Here is a 21,235-nt window from a genome sequence, read left to right as displayed (position 1 = left end):
AACACCACTATGCTTTGAATGAAAACATTTATCCTTAATTTCTCTCTTATCCCCTAGTTTTTAATCTAATATTTTGATTGCAGAGGAGAAATTGATCCTTCTTATTCACCCTAACTAGTGTCCCTTCATCTAATTAACATACTCAACTATGCACTGGACAATCATTCCTCATACAAAAATAGATAGAGGGGATGTGGAGGATGTTTCTACTAGCAGGAGAGTTTAGAATCAGAGGGCATTGCCTCAGAATAAAATGATGTATCTTCAGGAGGGAGATGGAGGAATTTTTTTAGTCAGAGGGTGGTGAATCTGTGGAAGTTACGGACACAGATGCCTGTGGAGGCCGAGTCATTGGGTATGTTAAGGCGGAGATTGTCAGATTTATAATTAGTAAGGGTGCCAGGTATTATGGGGAGAAGGCAGGCGAATAGGGTTGAAAGGGAAAGATAGATTAGCCATGATTGAATGGTGGAGTAGACCCGATGGACCGAACGGTCCTTCTGCACTTATGAAAATGACTGTCATGATAACATCCCAAAATATTTCTTGTACTTTCACATCAGTCAAGTAATTTGGTGCCCAGAACTGATGGAGAAAATACATTTATACTGCTTAAGTGCAGGCCATAACAATCTCCCATGAGCCAACCACCCTCCTTTTGCAATGAAATATTTTGATCACTGCCAAATGCCTCATCATCAAATTTGAAGGGAGTAGATGGTCATCACTGTCAACTACACAAATGATGCAACAAAACCAGGATGCTCTGTGGTGATCGGCTCTCCTGCTAAAACAACAAAACGTTCCCACCACCTGTAAGACACGCAGGAAGGGAGATAAAATTATCTCCAACAATCTGGAGTTTCAATACTCAAGTTTGACATCTTTTACAAAGCAGTCTGCTTGATCATCTCATTCTTCACTTTAAGTATCTCCTTCCTTCACCACTGACACACCACCATTTATAGTGCCATTTCCAATGTGTAATGCAGAACATACTGCGATTTTGAAAGCCTAAAATTATAACAGCAGCTACCACCAAATTTTCCTCCAATGTCACATGCCATCATCACTTAGAAATAGACTATGATTGATTGTCACCCATTCCAAAGCCACAAACTGCCTCAAGAATTGTTTATAATGTTTGGTCCACAACATACCAAAACCATACCTTCTCAAAGGAAATTTGGAGTAGACAATAAAGGAATATTTTGCCAATGACACCCACAACCTGGGAAATGCATGGGACAACTATGCATCACACGGTGGTAAGCGTTGCTGCCATATAGCGCCAGAGACCCGGGTTCGATCCTGACTATGGGCACTGTCTGTAAGGAATTTGTACATTCTCCCCGTGACCGCATACGTTTCCCCCGGGTGTTCCGGTTTCCTCCCACACTCCAAAGATGCACTGTTTTGTAGGTTAATTGGCTTCAGTAAAAATTGTAAATTGTCCCTAGTGTGTAGGATAGTACTAGGGTATGGAGATGGCTGGTTGGCATGGACTCGGTGGGCCAAAGGGCCCGTTTCCACACAGTATCGAAAACTCTTAATTTAGAGCCTGCGTGTGAACTGCAACCTCTTTCTCCACAAAAATATTTTACAAAAGTAAAACATAACTAATTCAAGAATAATGCATTCCAGCTGTGATGCTCAAAATGATACAATAACTCAATACTTTTTCCTCATGGCATCATACTTTTTGATCCCAATTTCCCATGGCTATGACATGTTACTAGCACAACAGCAAATACTAAAATGGTCCAACTTTTTAATCATTTTGACAATATAACAAAACCTTATCTATATTTAAATCTGCGTTACTCAATAATTTGATGACAAATATGATAAAGTAATAACTGCTAAAACATATTCCAATGGTTTGAATGAGCATATTACCTAACGATCGCTCTTTTGAGAATATAATCTTCAAAATTTCAGTTTTGTTTCAAAGTGTCCACAAGAGACCCACTTCCCACAAGTCATACCAGATGACAATTTAAATTTTCATTTCTCCAATTTTGTAAAGTTAAATTATTTTTAGTTTTCCATCTGTTGACAAAATCCCACCATCGAGACCCATCTTACACCATCAGATTGAAGGCACCAATACCCGATGTCTACTCCAGTCTGATGCCACGTTCTTCAAACAGTGCTCGAGCTGGAAATCAAACCTACGAGAACCTTTGACCTCCTGGCAACCTATTAGGACCTCCTGGCGACCCACCCACGGCAAGAGAATTCTCGCTACTCTCCATGGTGGCTTCATTCTAGTCGCCGCTAATTTTTTAACATGTTGAAAAATTCACGGCGACCATAATGAGGCCGCGACTAGTTCCAGAATGCGGGAACTCCTCACGACCATGAAGGCGACTCCCCGGCAACCACCCGCGAACATGTGATGACCATGTGGCGACTGCATACTCTCCTGCAGTCGCCTAAGTGGGACAGGCCCATGGGTTTAACAATCAAAACTGATATTTTATTCTGTGCAAACAAACTGACCGTTAACACATAATGAGCATAATCTATGAAAAAAACAATGAAAAGCAACATCCACATCAAATCCATAAAATAAACAAAATTCATTCTGCAATTGTGATTCTTTAATATTTTGCGATTAGATTTGAGAATTATTTTATTTTATTCCTATCCTCCCACACCTGCACACAAGCAAACAAAACAAATCCAGCAATTGTTCTTTATGTGTCACCTGGTCATAATACATATTTCCCCATCAAAAAACACAATGTTGGAGGAACTAAGCAGTGCAGCTAGCATTTCAGATAATGCCTGACCCACCGAGTTTCTCTAACACATTTTGTTCAAGAAGTTAACATCTGCAGTTTCTTGTGACTCCATATTTCCCCATTTTAAAAGGATTCAGTAACAGAAAATTTGTATCAAATTTTGGTACATCAGATGTCACACTTTGCAACAAACGCATTTTGACAAAACAATGCACTTTTCAATGAAACAATCAGAATGTTAAACAGCTACATTTTGAGCTCTGCAATTAGTATGCATCCTTGAAGGAAAACACTCACCAGAATTCTTTCCGATTACATTTTATAACACTTCAATTAAACACCAATTGACTTTAAGAACTACAACTGAGCTAAATTATAACCATGCAGTTTAAGATTTCTATCTATTATTTTTCTATGGTTACACATCATACATCACATTGTTTATTACACATTAAAACGCTGCATTCTGTTATTAATCTAACACAATTTCTAAAGTGTCAAATTGCTTTTAGTGAGAGCCGTACTATTATACTTCTCAGTATTTTAGATGCGGTATCATCCCACCCATCCCTTTAGAAGGTTACTAAGATCCTGTTATTTTGTGAACACCAATAGAATTTTTCCATCATTGAGTCTATTTCTCCGTCAATATTACTGAAACAGATAACCTGATCATTTAGCCGATTGGTGCCTGTGTAAGCCCTTCGTGCATCACACTTTTTCTGCTTCATTAGCTCCAAGCCATCTTGCATAAAATTTAAAAACTGTCCAATCAAATCTTTTTGTTGAAAAATAGTGTAACTATAGACTATGAATAACACCCAAAACTGAAGTTTGATATTCTTAAGAAATCTGTATAATGTTGTCATCATATTCGATTACTTAGAATTGCCGACAAGTCCAAATGCTTTAAAGAGACAAGTTAAGCAGCTGTCATAACAGCGTATGACCAATAAAAACACCATAGGGAGCCATTAAGATATATCTACAATTATAAATTGCACACTGCGCACTTCTTTAAAGTGTCACTCAAGATGTGCCAGAGCTTGTTCTAACCCAGGCCAAGAAAAACATAAGAAATCTAAAATAAACAGAAGATACAAAAAACACATATTTGCGGAAAGAGAAACTTTTAACATTTCAAGAGTGACATAGATCACCAACCCAAGGCGTTTACAGTTTCTGCCACCACGCTGCCAAACATATTGAGTAATTCAAAACTGTGTGTTCATGTTCCACACCAGAGATACAAGTACAAAATAAAAACAAGACAAACATTTCATTGCTGTTCCAAGAGGTGCCTTCTTTCATATGTGGAAATATATTGATATACTTGCTCGATCCCATGGCGTTATTCCAAAGATTTGAAGCGTTCTCCCTGATATCCTGGGCACCATTTTGCATGCCATGGTGAGTTAGGAGTCAACCCATACAACTAAGGGATTTTTCAAATAAAGTGCAACAAGCCTTTACTGTTTGGGAAAGAACTGCAGATGCTGTTTTAAATCGAAAGTAGACACAAAATGCTGGAGTAACTCAGAGGGCAAGCCTTTACTGTTAGCAAACAAGTTCTTCAATAATATGACCTCTGATTTAATTAGTGCCAGAGAATTTTGAAAAATCATATTCTCCATTTTTGTACATCATTTTCCACTGAATACCACTTAACATTTCTTGGTTTAAGCTCACCATGGTTTATCCCTAGTGTGCCCATGTGGAAACTCTCAGGAGCTGAAAAGAGAGGCTTCCTGTGTGTGCGCGTGTGGGAGCCTTCTCGACTCTGAAGAAAGTCTCAAACTTAAATGTAATTTGTCCATTCCTTCCATACTTTATTCCTAACCTGCTAAAATGCTCCAGCAGTTTTTTTCTGCTCATGATTCCCGCATCTGTAGTCTCGTCTGCTGAAATTGAAATATTTGGTAAACAATAACTAATCTAACCAAGGTAAAATAAATCCTCTTTGCTCCAGACCTAATTTCTTCGGCAAATTCTTCAAGAAAAGCATAGCATATAAAATGTGGGTTCACAATGTCAACTTATTGAGATCCATCTAAAATCATTAAGATCAGTACTGGTAACATGGGCTGCTAAATATACCTCACTTTTATAATTGTAGATTAAATAAATAAGTCAATTATATTTTATGATTTAATTTTTAAACAATATCAGCGATGATCACATTGAATGGCTTGAAGGGCCGAATAGCCTACTCCTTCACCTATATTCTATGTTTCTAATATTGATAAACCTGGCTGTTTCATTCAATCATTGACTTAAGATTAGCAGATATTTCATTCCCCCGGAATGTACATCAACAAAAACCAGCTGTTGGAAAAAATAATGCATATTAATACAATATCTAACAGCCATGTCAGAAGCTCTTAATCAATGAGGACTCAAATGGGGAATAAGTTATATGGCTTGAATATTGCACTTTGGTATACAGTAAACCCTGGCTTTAACTGCCTCTTTATAACATATTTTGCTTATGGCTGATGGACCTGCTGGCCCATCCCCGGTTCGTACCGCCCACCCAGTCCCGACTTCTGATGGCAGCACCAGCTCGCGAGGTGCACCAGTAAGCCACAGCAAGGTCCATTGACAAGGCTGTTATTGTGGCTCATGTTATAGCCCTGGGGACAATGATTTCTTCAGAGAGCGGCCAACAACAGAATGTGCTTGGTCACCATGTGGCTCCCTCCCCTCTCCCCAGCTGCCATTTTGTTCACTTGCCACCCCACCACCCCTCCCTCCCCTCCATCACCGCCGCCTCCTCCTCCTCGTCCTGTTCCTCTATCCACTCCGCTGCTTCCTCCTCCACTGCCACCTTTTCCTTCTCCCTCAGAGTAGCCGACATACTCCAACTTGGAAGCAGGGAGCAGAGAAAGCAATGGCTGACCGGAACAATGACCGAGCGCATCCTGTCGGTTAATGGCAGCTGCCAGAAGAAATCGCTGCCAGCAACACGTTGCAAAGTGAGCCGCGACAACTGCTGTTTCACCCGGACCATGCAGTATCTAAAGAAGGGCTTGTTGGTACAGGCATCAGCGTCCAGGTTTAAGGAGAAATAACATGAAGTGTGGAGTAACTCAGCAGACTGAATCAGTCTGAAGAAGGGTCCTGACATGTTCTCCAGAGATGCTGCCTGGCCTGCTGAGTTCCTCCAGCATTTTGTGTCCTTTTATGTATTAACAATTATCTACAGTTCTGTTTCAACTACATACAATAATACCTTACTCAGTTATAGTGGACAATCAGCAATAATAGACATCGCTCCCCCGGGTCTGTTATAACGAGGGTTTACTGTATCAACAACACACCATTCATTAGGACTTAAGTCAATTCGAATAATGCGTGAAAATTAAGTCAATTTCAATAATACCTTCCATCCATTCCAAATCACAACATAATGGTAATCTTTTTTGGCCATGATATAAGAAAAATGGAGAGTCAATGTCAACATTTAAGGCTCCATACATTTTATCGATTGGTCCAGATCAGGCACGTGCCGTCAGGGTAGGCAAGGTAGGCACTGCTTACCCTGACTAAAATTATAAAATGGTAATTACTAAATATAAATAGTAAATGCATTGGAAAATTATGCCTATCTAAGAGATCGATCTGTTAGGTAGACATAATTCTCCGTGCTTTCATCTGCAGCACTTGCAACAGGCGAAGGTCTGTGCAGCCCACGTGCCGTCAGCGCTGCTTCAAGCCGTCAATTTCAAGGGGAACTGAAGGCAGCAGAAATTCTGCCTTTGCTGTACTGCGCAGGTGTAGCAGCCTACTGCGCATGTGCAGCGCTAGTTTCTTGGCGGGTTTTTCAAATATGGATTGCCATTATCTGAAGAGTATATTAGGAAACAAAGAGAGAAGAATGGAGTTTGTGTACCAATAATACGGTAAGTACATTTCTTAGTGCTATATGTTTTTAAATACCATATTTCCCGGGGGGGGGGGGGGGGGGGGGGGGGGAGAAGAGTTCCTTTCACAGCGTTTGGGGAGTCTGGACAAGGTAAAGTTGCGGGGAGGGCAGGAGTGTTGTGAAGGTGGGGGTCGGGATCATGCCACTTGCGACGCTCCTTGCACGGAGGCGTGCAATGCAACCGCATTGAGGCCGGGGGGAGGGAGAAGTAGCTCGGGTGGCTGTGAGCGGCCGCCGGGCCGGACATCGGAACCAGCTGCCACCTCAGCGCCTTCTGCCGGCTTCTGCTCACCTCTGGCAGCTCTCAGTCTAAAAACCTCTCTCCTGCCGCTCGCTGGCCTCACTCTTGTCAGCCACTTCTCGCAAATCCTTAAATTCCGACAGCGCGATTCAGGTTACTTGGCTGTGGCAATTTAAGGATTTGCGGGAAGCGGCTGACATGAGCGAAGTCAGCGAGCGGCAGGTGAGAGGTGTTCAGATGGAGAGCACTGCCAGAGGTGAGCGGGCCGGCAGAAGGCACTGAAGTGGCGGCCAGTTCTGCTGTCGGGTCCCGGCGGCCACTCGCAGCCACCAGAGCTGCTTCTATCCCCGGTTACAATGCGGTGGCTCTGCGTCCGGAGCGCCGCAGCAGCGGTGAGTGAGTGAGTTACTGCCATTATCCCCAACCCCCTCCTTCTCAACACTCCTGCCCTCCCCGCAACTTTACCCCTGGTCAGACTCTCCACACACAGTGAAAGGAACTGTCCCCCCAATTGGTCCCTTGAACAAGTGTTGTCATTCAATAAGATGACAACTGATTCAACTTTTCCCTGTGCTCCCATGTCCCCCCACCATCTCTCCACCTGCCATCAACCTTTACCCCCCCCCCCCCGCCATCCATTCAGTAATTCAAAATAAAGGAGACTTGGAAGCCTTGGGCAAATTGAATTGCTACTGTCTTTATTTTTATTTTTACGGAGAGAACAATCTGTGCATGCACGGTTTTAGTTGTTTTTTTAAAGCCAACTGGCTGCCTACCCCGAGTAATTACTCACGGCATGTGCCTGGTCCAGATAGGCCAAATTAGTAGCGTAGCCATCATTAAACAGATTATAAAAACAATGTTTGAAGATATTTTCTATATTTAAATTTGCTTTCCTCTATTCTCAGTGGAAGATATCTTTTCTAGATAACTAGCATTTCACCACATCAAATATCACACTGCTGACAAGCAACATGGTACATCAGAACTTATTTTGTTCGTTACCACAAAGCACTATCAGTCATTGCAGCATTCAGGAAATACAAACTCTCAAACAAATGTTTTAATGCTGGACATCCACCTTAAGGCTGAACAATTTATGGTAAGAGATTATTTTTGTTAAGATTGTAAAGATACTTCATTGGTCCTCGCCTCTTCCTTAAACCAAGATGATGTAATTCAAGAGGTTCACATACTTCAAGTGGTAAAAATAATTCCAAGAGATTTATTCTAAAAATTTCAACTGCAAACAAAAATCACCTTATACAGGCTTCCCTTGTTATTATGGACCCCTTTATAATAGGTTTAGGTTGTAGTGGACTGAGCGCCCCCACAGTAATCCTTATGAACACAGGCTGCTAGTTACACTGCAGGAGATGATTGTAATTGACGAGCAATTGCTTCGATCCGCAATTGTGCAATGATACTCTATTAAACATTATAACAGCCTTTTGTATTTTTAGCTTACAGTAACAGAAAATGCACTATTAGCTGTTAAAAAGAACTTTGTACAATCAGCAGGATATGCAGGGTCTCTGGAAGGTGAAACAGAGTTAACATTTAAGGTTGTCCTTTCACCACGATCTCCGGGCGGGCGATTGGTTGAGGGCATCTCACTGCTACAACTGGGGTGGCGACAGGATTTCCTCACAACGCCGCCCCACACTCCTGATGTCTCATTTCTCTCTCAATCTCTGAATGCAGGAATCAGCGGCAGGGGCAGCGGTTATTGCTGTTCCCTAGTAGCGCTGGACAAGGTGGTTCAAGGCAGCCTTTATAAGTTCATAACTTATAGGAGCAGAATTAGGGCACTCGGCCCAACAAGTCTACTCCCCTATTCAATCATGGCTGATCTCTTTCCCCCTCAACCCCATTCTCCTGTCTTTTCTCCGTAACCCCGAACACCCTTACTCACCAAGAATCTGTCAATCTGCGCCTTAAAAATATCCATTGACGGCCTCAATAGCAATCTCTGGCAATGAATTCCACAAATTCACCGCCCTCTGATTTTGGATATTTTTAAGGTGGAGATTTGTCAGATTCTTGGTTAGTAAGTTGTTAGGGGTTATGGAGAGAAGACAGGAGAATGGGGTTGAGAAATGGTGAACATAATTTAGAACATAGAACAATACAGCACAAAAACTGTCCCTATAGTCCACAATGTCTGTGCCGAACATGATGCCAAGACCAGCTCTTAGCTGCCTACACATATTCCATATTACTCTGTTCCTTGCACATCCATATACCTATCCAAATGTCTCCTTAATGCCACATGCATAATAGCCTCAACCGCCATCCCCGGCAGCGTGTTCCAGGCGTTCGCCACTCTCTGTAAAAAAATTGTCCCGCACACGTCCTTTAAACTTTGCCCCTCTCACCTTAACCCTATGCCCTCAAGTATTCACCCTTCAGCCCACGAAGTCCAAGGTGACCATCGATCACCAGTTCACACTAGTTCTATGTTATCCCACATTCTCATCCACTTCCTACACACATGGCACAATTTACAGGGGCCAGTTAACCTGGAAGCACGCATGTCTTTGGACTATGGATGACGTTTGGATTTGTTAGTAGAGTAACAAAAAAAGGTACAAATCTTACATTAATCATGATACAATCCAGATTTACTGATGGGAAACTTTCAAATTCTGTATTTTACTGCAGGGGGCAAATTCAACCTGCCAATTTGCTCTGGACGTCGGCTATGGGAATCGATGTGTCGGTTTCGGTTGGGCCGGAGTTCCAGAGCCTCAGACGCAAGGGGCAAATTCAACCCACCGATCGGAGTGCAAGTCCCGATGACTTTGAGATTGGCTTCCTCACCCAGCCTAGGCTCCACAGTTTCTGGCTGGGGGGGGGGGTGCTTTCATGTGTGCTCACTTCATTTTGTCTGGATTAAAGGAGGTACCAGAACATCAGTTGCCAGAAAGTTGGTGGTGGACCTGTATTTAAATTGCAGTTTGCCAAAAGTTTGAAAGCAGATTCAGAATTTAAGGTTTTTGTGCTATTAATGGTTAAATACTGTCCAAAATGAAAACGGATTTACTCAGAGCAGCAAAATTTATTTAATCAACTAAATAAACAATGATTGAAGAGGATTATCATCTGTCACAAGGGATTTGGTTTCTGGTTAAAATTATTCAGCCCAATCAAAGATTTTGGAGTTGGTCAGCACCATCTTTTTTTATTTTTTTTATTTATCAAAAAGTGCTCCTACATAAAACAGTTTATATAACCAGCATTGCATGAAAAAGTTCCAAACATCAAACTCCATTTGGGAATCTTGCCCTCGTATCCATTGGATCTCGCCGCACATTTTGGTTTGATGCAAGGATGTAGATCTCCATGATTTACCATTTATAATCTTCCTAGTCAGTTTCCAGTTCCATTTCCAGTTGAAAATGACAAATAATAAGGGAAAATAATTTGCAATTACTTTGTCGGTTTAAACATGACCACTCAGATTCAACTGCTACTCTTCATTTATTATTACTAATTTGACCAGCTAATCAAGTAAATTTCGGCACTCATTAAATAGCATTGTTTTTAGCTGCACCCATCACCTGTTGCTTCCCAGTCCTCAGTCAATTTCTTTCCACCCCTAATTCTTATTCTGAATGAACACTGCTTCAAGTTAGAATAATCCTTCCTGTGGAATTGTTAACTATTAGAAAATAGCAGTAATGCTCTCTTAAAACATTAAAATGTCTCTGCAACCCCCTTGCCCCACTCACACCATATATACTGACTGCTGTTTTTTTTTAAATATTATTTTTGTTCAGATATTTAATGCTGACAATATGAAGTCATTATTTTACCAAGTACTATTCTATAATTACAACTTAAATGAATTATCAATCCTTCACTTGTTCCAACATGACCTATCAATTTCACCCTCTGCAGCACAATTTATTGAGGCTCAAATCAATTTTACACTCGCTGGTCATCCCATATGGTGGACTCCTGAAAAAATGCTATGCAATGGAAATTGCCAAGTATTCACAAGACTGAACATGGCCACCTTGTGTTAAATAATTTTAGTGAAATTTGCTTTGCATGCAAAATAAATTGCAATATAGACAATAGGTGCAGGAGTAGGCCATTCGCCCAGTCGAGCCAGCACCGAAGTGTTGGAGAACACATGTTCTAACTTACTTAGCATTTACAAAATTCAGTTCAAACTTTGCAATCTTATTTCATTTTAGAATTCAATTTTTATCTTAGTGCTCAACACACCCAAGACCAATTTCAAAAAGTTTGACCAGCTGTTGCAAGTGGAATTTTCATTACAGTATGACCCCTGAAAATGTTCTATAATGAGGCCCTGCTATCCAACCAGGAAATAGTTGCTGCCATTGTTATGACATGTCTCTTTTGAATGATTCGTTATCTCGGCATCTGCGGAGTGAGATGGACCAAAAAACTTTTTTTACACTTCGAACCTCGAAACATTATCTGTCCTTTTCCCGCCACAGATGCTGCTGAAATCCTTTTTTTTTTTGCTCATGAATACGGAGTCTGCAATCTTGCATCTCTGTATCATCTATTTCCGTTCTTTTGCCTAGCCATTCATTTCAACTGGCCATCCAAATCAATAATGACTTCTCACTTTGAATTCACTCCATCACACTGAAGTTCACCATTTTCACGAGTAACACACCATTTTAGCTGATGAACTACATCATGATCAACAAAAATCAAACCTTTGCCAACTCTAATTTTCATCTTGCTTGAACTCCAAATGCAAACAAAAATGCCAAAGAACATCAACATTGTCCTTTACTCACTTCGATTAAAAATGCAACCAGCAAAATGTATATCCCTAATAAATATATAGCTCTCAGCTAGTTTACCAGATAACACTGCATTAGCTGCCTTTTCACCAATTATGCTGATTCAGCCCAGCACAGAGTACTGGATTAAATTCTGACATCAGATGCAGTTTGTATGCAGTCTACACATTCTCCACGACCACAAAGTATACTCCAGTCAACTTTTGTATTGCAAAGATGCTAACTGGTCAGCCTAACATTTCCCTTTATGTGTTTATGTCGGTGAGTGTTAAATTTCAAGGGTGGATGTGTGTAGTTAATGAAAATAAGTTGGTTGTTCCTCAACATGGATTTGAAGGCTCTAGGACCAGTTAGCGTACTATAACCCTCGATGATTCTATGTAGGAGGTGGTGTTCTAATGTCCCTGAAGACCATGCATTTCTTAGTTGAAGTTATGAGCTTGGAAGGTACAGTCTGTAGCCGAGGTGAGTTTCTGCAATGCATTTGTAGATGTTACACATTACACTGCACGAATAGTGCAGGAAATTAATGTCTTGATAGTGGAGTACAAATTAATTGAGCTACCTTGTCTTCGATGGTGTTGTCCTACTAAAATCCCGTTGATCCTGTGCTGATACAGGCAAGTGAAGAAAATGTGATCACCTGAAGTGTCTTGCAAATGGTGAAAAGCCTACAGTGCGAGAAGGCAAATCACTCACTGCTGGATACTCAACCACCCTTTGTAGCATTTGCAGCTGCCTCACTTGAATTTTGATCAATGGGAATCCAGAGGATGTGATTGAAGGCATGGTTAGTCTCACTCTCTGATCATTGTTTGTCACCTTCATGGTGTGACTTATTTTTGACCTTATCAGTCAATGCCTGAAGGTCATCTTGGACGTGCTTGTATGCTGGCAGAGACCGCTTTATTTTCTGAGAAATTGCAACTAGAATTGATTACGAAGGAAAATACATCACTGATTAAGCAGATGGTTGGACGCAAAATATTGCCCTGAGGAATTCATGCTTTGTGCTTGGGTTGAATTGAACATCTTCCAACAACAACAACCTTCTCCGTGTTGGATATTACTCCAACCGTGGGAGTTCTTTCACACTAATCCCCATTATTTTAAGTTTTATCAGAGCTCTTTGATAGCACTGTATCTGGTCAAATACAACCTTGATGTCAAGAGCGGTAACTCTAATCTCACCATTGAATTCATAGGCCGATTTTTGGACCAAGAAAGTCATGAAGTCTGGAGACTGACAAAACAAATTGGGCAAAGGTCAACAGCTACTAGTGGCAAGTACCACTTAAAGAGTACTGATGATGACATCATCTGTCACTTTGCTGGTGACTGATCGAATAGTTATTAGATAACTAATAGAGAATAATAGTTTATATAACTAATAGATAGATAAATAGATAAGGCTTGTCGTACTTCTTGTGAATAGGACAGTTGGGCAATTCTATCTTTGAGTAGATGTTAGTCTTGTACCAATTTAAGAATAAAACAAAGAAAAAAGATTTTTTGAATACAGGACATAATTATAAAACATGTTTCACACAGCACAAAAATTAACATCAAGCAGTTTAAATTTTTTAACAAATTGCTTAAAATATTGGTTAACAACCCCTACCCTTCTTGACAAACAATCTGCTAAACTCAGGATGCACTGAAGTAAACCAACTACTACATCCCGATTTCCTCCTTGAGTACGTGTGCTGCATTGAGGTGGCACAAAGATATAAAGGTTTTGCTGTTGTGGTTTACTAGTCAGAACTGAAAATATATCATTCTCCGTGACATCTTGTGCCGCCTATGTTATTCTTTACATATGCACTAGCAAAGAATACAATTTCCTTTTCACAAGCTGCAGATTTGCAAGTCAATTCTAGGAATGAAGTTTATGAAGTAGTGATGTGTTTTATTTCACCAAGCAGCAAGTACTTTGCATTATACCACAGTGCAAAGAGATAACATTATTTTTGACCTCTTAAAATGGCAGCGTAACCAGTGCCTATTGTAAACTTGTAAAAAAATTACCACTTTTATCAGAGCTTTGAATTAAGCTACAAGTCAGCCTGCAAAGCCTGATCCATGATCAATAACAAAAATGTAACATTTTACCTGAAGCAAATTTTGCTATGAAACAACCGCTAAAACAATTCAAAGGGCTGCTTTTTAGAAAGCTAACGGGCTTTAACAATATCTGGTGAGATGCAAATGTAAAACAACCAGTCATGGCACTAATGGTACTGTTCCAACATTTTGGGGGCTACTGCATTAACAAAAACAGAAACAAAAACAGGAATTTCAAGTTCTTGGGCACATTTCATAATTCCGTTACATAGAACATAGAACAGTACAGCACAGGAACAACACAATGTTTTTGCTGAACATGATGCCAAGGCCAACCCTTATCTGCCTGCGCATAATCCACATCCCTGCATTCCATGCACTTCTTCAAAAGTCTCTTAAATGTCTCTATCGTATCGGATCCAACATCATACCCAGCGTGTTCCAGGCACTCACAACAAAAAAACTTGTCCTGCACATCTCCTTTAAACGTTGCCCCTATCATCTTAAAGCTGTGCCTCTAGTATATGATATTTCCATCCTGGGAAATAGGTTCCAACTGTCTACCCTATCTATGTCTCTCATAATTTCACACACTTTTATCACGTCTCCCATAACTTCCGGGATTCTAGGGAAAACTATTTAAGTGTGTCAAACCTCTCCCTGTACCCAATACCCTCTAATCCAGGCATAATTCTGGTAAACTCCTCTGCACTCTTTCCAAAGTCTCCACATCCTTCCTGTAACGGGGCAACCAGAATTAGAATTAGATCCTTTATTTGTCATTCAGACCTTACGGTCTCAACGAAATGTCATTCCCTGCAGCCATACATACAATAATAAACAACAGAACAGACAGTAAACACAAATTAACATCCACCACAGTGAGTCCACCAAGCACCTCCTCACTGTGATGGAGGCAAAAATCTTAGGGCTGCTGTCTCTTCCCTCCTCTTCTCCCTCTACGCTGAGACGATACCCCACCGGGCGATGGTAAGTCAGTCCCGCGGCTCACCGAGCTCCGCGAACGGGCCGGTTCAAACTCCGCGGCCTGGGATGGACAAAGCTGCTGCCCTCCAGTCCAGCGGACGCAGCTGTTGACGATGTCGTCCACTGGCCCGCGGCCGAACCCCGGACTCAGGACGCCGCCGCCAGAACGCCGTCTCAGCCACCGGAGCACCGTTCCAGCCCCGAGCCGGGTCGCCCTCACGTGAGCGCCGTTCCACCCTCGAGCCAGGACGCCCTCACGGGAGCCTCAGCCCCGCGCCAGGCCGTCCTCACGGGAGCGCCGTGAGAATGGCACAATATACTCCCAAGTGCCACATGCACCCCTATGCTGCATCATGACTGCCTGACTCTTATACTCAATCACTTGACCAATGAAGGCAAGCATACAACATGCCTTCTTTACCACTCTATCTACTTGTGTGTCACTTTAAAGATTTATGGATTTGGACCCCAAGATCCTTCTACTACACCAATGCTGTTATGGCTCAAGCCATTAATTACATATTTCCCCCTTACATTCGACTTCCTAAAGTGCAACACCTCACACCTGCTCGGATTAAACTCCAGCTGCCATTTTGCTGCCCATTTCGGTGGCAGATCCATATCTTGCTGAATACTTTGACAGCCTTCCTCACAGTTCACGATCCCAACAATCTTGGTGTCATTTGCAAAATTACGAACCAACCTGTCTACATTTACCTTCAAGTCATTTATATTCCAAAGGGGAATATATCCTAGCCCAAAGAATATTTTCCAATATCTTCCTTACCACTGATGTGAGGTTCATCGGCCTATAATTCCCTGGATTTTTCCTGCTTCCCTTCTTAAAGAAAGGAACATTGGCTACTTTCCAATATTCTGGGATCTCACCATTAGCTAGAAAAGACGCAAAAGTCAATCCTTACCTATTTTTACTTCAAGTACATTTACCTACTTTCACCCTGTATCATAACCTAATAAATCTCTAATAATGTTAGTACTGAAGATTTCAATTGATCTAAAGTCTGCAGCCTTGATGAACAGAGTTCCAGACTTCCATTGCCTTCTGCGCATTAAAATTAAAACTAGGTTATTTGAAAGATCATGCTCTCACTTGAACCTATATTTGCCAACCAAATATATGAAATATCAAATATCTGAAAAAGGGTCTCGACCCAAAACGTCGCCAATTCCTTCTCATTCCTGCCTCACCCGCTGAGTTACTCCAGCATTTTGTGTCTATATGAAATAGGATATTGAGTCTCCAAAGGTGTCTCTAGACATCATCTTAATTGTTTAAATTGAAGCAATTAGAAACAGATTATGCAATATGCAATAATTTAATGCTTTAAACCTCTGCATATTTTTTGCAAATGTGGTTTTCTGAACTAAACTCAACACTCCAGGAGAGGTATGACCAAGACAGCACTTCTTTTTGTGATTTCTAACTCCCAAGTTAAAGAATTTGCCTTCTTGACACTCCCCAAACAATAACACCTTAATTGACACACAATCTACTAAATCTCAGTGCAAGAAAAAAAATAACAGCATTACAAATCACATTTATGTAGATGAAAGTTGAAAGTATGATGCTCTTTTTAATCCAACCCTTCATGACCTCAAGATGTCTCATCGTTCCTCACAGACAATTAAATATTTTAAGTCATCAATATAATCCAGGAAAATAGATTTGTGCTATAAATTTCGTTGTGTAAATCCAAAGATTCTCAAAATATGAAACTAGACTGTTTTGAAAATTTACCCAGTAGGAAGCATTTTCTGATGTTACTTTGCATGCAGCAAACTTAGGCTTTGGCAAGCACACTGTAGATATTAGGTGCTTTCCGAAAGTGGATGAGAGAGGAGGGCATGAGGTCAAACTTAAGGGCCTGTCCCATTTGGCAATTTTTTCGGCGACTGCCAGCATCATTGACTGACGTATCAGGTCACCGAAAAATTCGCGGCGTGATGACGTATGACGCGCGGTGTTTTTTCAAGTGTCGCAACATTTTTTTTGTCGCCGCTGGATATTGAAATGTTCAAAATCTTTTGGCGACATTGATGACGCCGGCAGTTGCCGAAAAAAATTCGCCAAGTGGGACAGGCCTTTAGCCAACACTGTAATGAGATTCTAGAATCTATTACGGTATAATTATAAAGCCTCTTCACCTGGGAACAACACAAGGTAAGAACTTGTTTGAAAATTAAAAGTTTCAATTCCTTGGATGTAATATTTCAAAACAAAACTACTTTCACACCAGACATAACTTTACAAAACTCCCAAAGTAATGAAAAATAGCAAGCTCAATTACAAAACCAAATATTGAATTAAATCAGTTCAGAATCATTATCTATTTCAGTACCTCCCAAAAAGGCATTCAAATAACTTTTGAATATAGAAAACTTAAAATCTTAACATGCTTCTCTACTTTAGTACTTCATCTGAAACCCTGCTTTGACCAGTCAAATGAAAGATATTCAACTAATCAGATTAATAATTAGATTAAATTAAAGTCACAATAATTCAGAAAACTGAACATATCACAATTATTCAGCCCATGAATTTTGCTCTGGAAGAGCCAAGCTTTGCAAATTCAAGTTAAATTGCAATATCATACAAAGTAATTCTTTGAGCATTCTACTGGAATAATTAAATGTTACTTTTAAGTTTCTGAATTAGTTACTAAACACATTGTCTAGAACAAGAAAGATGTTTAAGAAGAAACTGCAGATGCTGGAAAATCAAAGGTAGACTAAAATGCTGGAGAAACTCAGCGGGTAAGGCAGCATCTATGGAGCGAAGGAAATAGGCAACGTTTCGGGTCGAAACCCTTCTTCAGACTGTGAGGGTGGGAGGGCGGGAAGAAGAAAGGAAGAGATGGAGCCAGTGGGCTGAGGGAGAGCTGAGAACTGGAGGAGAAAGTAAGGACTACCTGAAATTAGAGAAGTCAATGTTCATACCGCTGGGGTGCAAACTTCCCAAGCGAAATATGAGGTGCTGCTCCTCCAATTTACGGTGGTCCTCACTCTGGCCATGTGGGAGGCCCAGGACAGAGAGGTCGGATTCGGAATGGGAATTCACTTAAAGATGTTTAAGTGAGACAACACGTATTTTTGGCACCTTTTACAAAAAGGAGGCCCTTAAATCAATTAATTGTCACAGCGGTATTGAAGTTTCACTTATGAATACAGCAGACAATTTGTGCAGAGCAATATGAAAAATACTACAGGCATTATTGGCTCAAGAGAATTTCCACTACAAAATAATCTGCCTATGTGCGGTCCTTCTGGGTTAATTACATTTTACCCAAGGAGAAATCAGGGCCCTAATTTTAACTTTTATTTTCAAAATAGTTTTGGCAATGTCATATCATTCAGTGCTTGACTAGGTTTTTAGAAAGATAAATCATTACTACAAATTAAGGAACAAAAGAAAAAAAGAATGGCAAGCACAAGTTTTTTTTCAAATAATATTCACATCCCTTGCCACTGCAACAGCACTAAAGAGAGCCCAACTTAGAGCATTATTAAGACGGCAATAACCTGACGTTTGAAACATTCTTATTCCAAACTCAAAGTGTTTCTTGCAGTACACGACCTTAAACTTAAATCCTACCACCACAAAGTTTGTCAATTTATCCAAATACAAAAAAATCACATTCAATTTCAATCTGCCAACTCTGACCGACACCTGAATATTAATTCTAGCTTCAATGCTCAAATACATTTTAGTCACATTAGTTCCCCAAAACGAAATGCATCATAGAATATAACATATGTGCCCATAGAGTAGTTAATTAATTCAGAATCATATTTGTAAATAAGGGCTTTTCTGTTCATCCATATTTACTTATCCAAAGTTAGCCATCAGCAAAATGGTCATCCCATTCAAAAAGAATGCATAAGAATGAGACTGCTACTTTGGACAATCTAAATAGGAAACTTAATTCATTGAAAGTGAGCATGGCTTATTTGTAACTTTTAATATAGAATTCAGTATTTTTGCAAATTCACTTTCGAAATGAAGAATGCATTTGAATGACCATGGATTTCATTTTTTAAGATAAGCTTTGGTGCTAAAATAAATGTTTTAAATTCAACACGAGTCACTTACAAAATAAGTTACAAATGTCGGGAAAAAGTCAGCAGCTATATCTTGGTACGTCTGAATCTGGTATTCAATTCAGAATATTTGACAGTGAATATTCTGAAGTGTTCAAGGTTGATTTATTTAAATATTACAGGATTTGGCTTGTGTTAATAGTAGTGCTATTGGAAAATACCATAATGGTAGTTCATATTGTTTTTAAAGATCTATAAATACAAACTGATATTATTCCCTAAAATTATTCTATTTTTAGGGAAGGAAATTTAAAAACCACCACACGCATTATGTGACTAGACACATAAACCTGGGTCTCGCTTTACTGCCCTCTGAAGTGGCTTACTAATTTTCAGTTCCAAAACTCTCATGGCAATTTGGGATAGCTTTAAATTCTGGCCTCCCAGCATGACAAACATACCATAAATTATGTGACGCTCAAAATATAAAGAGTAGAGGGAAAACATGTTGACTGGCATGTTCCTTCATACACTACAGCAACGTACACACTGGATTGGGTTCATACAAGTAAAATGATTATCCATGACACATGTCAGCATAGCATCTGACAGTTTCACTAATTACGGTAAATCAATTGCCTTTAAGATTATCTGAACAAAGCAACATTTTAATTCATGGAGCGAGGGGGTTAATTTGGAAATAGAATCCCAGAAGGTTGCAATCATTTCAAGCGGAATTCCCTATTGACACCATGTAGACGTGAATATGTGTTTGTGTTACAAGATAGTAGCTTGATTCCCTTGATTTAGGTAATCCGTAGCCAGCTGCGATTTTTCACTTCGGACACTGTTCGCTGCGTAACGAAGTGATAAACGGTGGAAGACTAGGTAACCCCCAATAACCCACCCCACTTCCCACACTAATCTAGAAAGTAAAAGCTGACCGCTTAAAATTCGCTGACTAGAGTACAAAGAAAACATACAAAAAAGTCGAAAACACCCAAGACGACTATCAACCAAACACTTAAACTCAATGGGAACATTTAAAGAGAGATAAATGTGGGAGAAAAAGGGAAGGAGCTAGAGAAGGCGGTGGTGGAGGAGGAAGAAGAAGAAGTAGGAAGGACGGTTCTAATCCTCACATAGACATAGCTCGGCGCTTGCAGCTCCGGACGCGGAATGTTTTGCCTGCGGGAACAGCCCGGTTGCCTGACGGGCAGCGGGGCCTCGCTTGTCCCTCCCGAGCTCAGTGCTCCTCCTAAAAAAAACTAACCCACGAAGTGTCCCAAGGCGCTGGCCAAGGGCCTGTCCAGTCCCGGGAGTGAGGCCACTCTCACCGGGAGAGCGGGAGGCAGTCGGGACAGGGCACCAGGCTCCGGGGCCGGGTCAGTCGCCCAGCGGAGACCCGGGGGAAGCCCGTGAAAGGCAGGGCAGCGAACAATGGGACGGCGGAGCAACAAGCCCTGCTCGCCGCGGCGGCCTGGGGCGCTGGCCCGGGCGGGAGGCCGGACGGGGAGAGAGAGGGAGGGAGAGAGGGAGACAGGCAGGCAGCGGGCAGGCAGGGAGCGGGGCGCCGAGCGAGCAGCGCGACCTCATACAACCGGACACTTACCCTGTCACAACAGGCGCCATCTTCCACAAACTCTCCCCAAACTCCTAGTCTCGCGAGGCGGCGCCCGGCCTGACCCTCAGCTTCAGTCCCTCCTCCCATCGCCTTCTCCCGCCCCGCCCATCCCCGCACAGCCCCGCCCATCCCCGCACAGCCCCGCCCATCCCCGCCCCGCACAGCCCCGCCCCCAAACAAACAAACAAACAAACTCCCCCTCCCCCTCCCCCCGAGACGCAGCGCGGGCGCGCTCTCCCCCCCCACAGTCACAGCAACCGTCGCAAGTCTTCAATGGAGGCGCAGTGAATGAGTGAGTGAGGAAGGGGGCGGTATGGAAGATTAGACTCAAAATACTGGAGTAACAGCGTGTCTGGTTCTGGTTGATTACTGGAGAAAAGGAATAGGTGACGTTTCGGGACGAGACCCTTCATCCAGACTGAGTGTCGGGAGAGGGAATCCCGAGGCGTTGGAGCAAAGCAGAGCCTGGATCGATCAGATGTGTTTAGATCACACACTGTCTCTGGCTCTTGTTTGCAATGTATTTACACCCTGAGCCGTTATTTGTCTGCAGCCGGGTCTTGGCTCCCGCCGGGTTACTTCAGCATTTGTGTGGGGTTTTTTGGGGCCGACTGCGACAACAAAAAAATCCCGAACTCTGGATCGGGTCGTTAGCAGCGCAACCACAAATGTGCAGAAGAGAAGGAACCGATGAGAGTTCCAGCTTGGAATAGTTGAGGATGAAAACCTGCCGGCAGACACGTTGAATCTGCGGAGCCCGTCGCAATCCCCACCAAGGGTTGGTGGCAGAGA

The 21,235-nt window shown here is 41.6% G+C and overlaps 1 protein-coding gene across 3 annotated transcripts in view; it reads right to left on the bottom strand.

The window, feature by feature from the left end:
- The window catches only part of rbpj (recombination signal binding protein for immunoglobulin kappa J region), a 96,577-nt gene extending 76,025 nt beyond the window's left edge, over positions 1-20,552 (bottom strand). The window contains exon 1 of one of the 3 annotated variants that reach the window (XM_033026590.1): positions 20,432-20,552. In XM_033026590.1, the coding sequence (XP_032882481.1) occupies positions 20,432-20,451 (20 nt within the window). In that variant the 5' untranslated portion in view covers positions 20,452-20,552. Of the gene's footprint in view, positions 1-19,961; positions 19,985-20,431 lie in introns of those variants that run through there. The other 2 variants (XM_033026602.1, XM_033026596.1) reach the window with 2 other exon arrangements.
- Between the last annotated feature and the right edge of the window lie 683 nt (positions 20,553-21,235).

Source organism: Amblyraja radiata, chromosome 1 (assembly GCF_010909765.2).
Source record: "Amblyraja radiata isolate CabotCenter1 chromosome 1, sAmbRad1.1.pri, whole genome shotgun sequence".
In the NCBI taxonomy this organism is placed as follows: domain Eukaryota; kingdom Metazoa; phylum Chordata; class Chondrichthyes; order Rajiformes; family Rajidae; genus Amblyraja; species Amblyraja radiata.
This window is presented reverse-complemented; position numbering and strand designations above follow the sequence as displayed.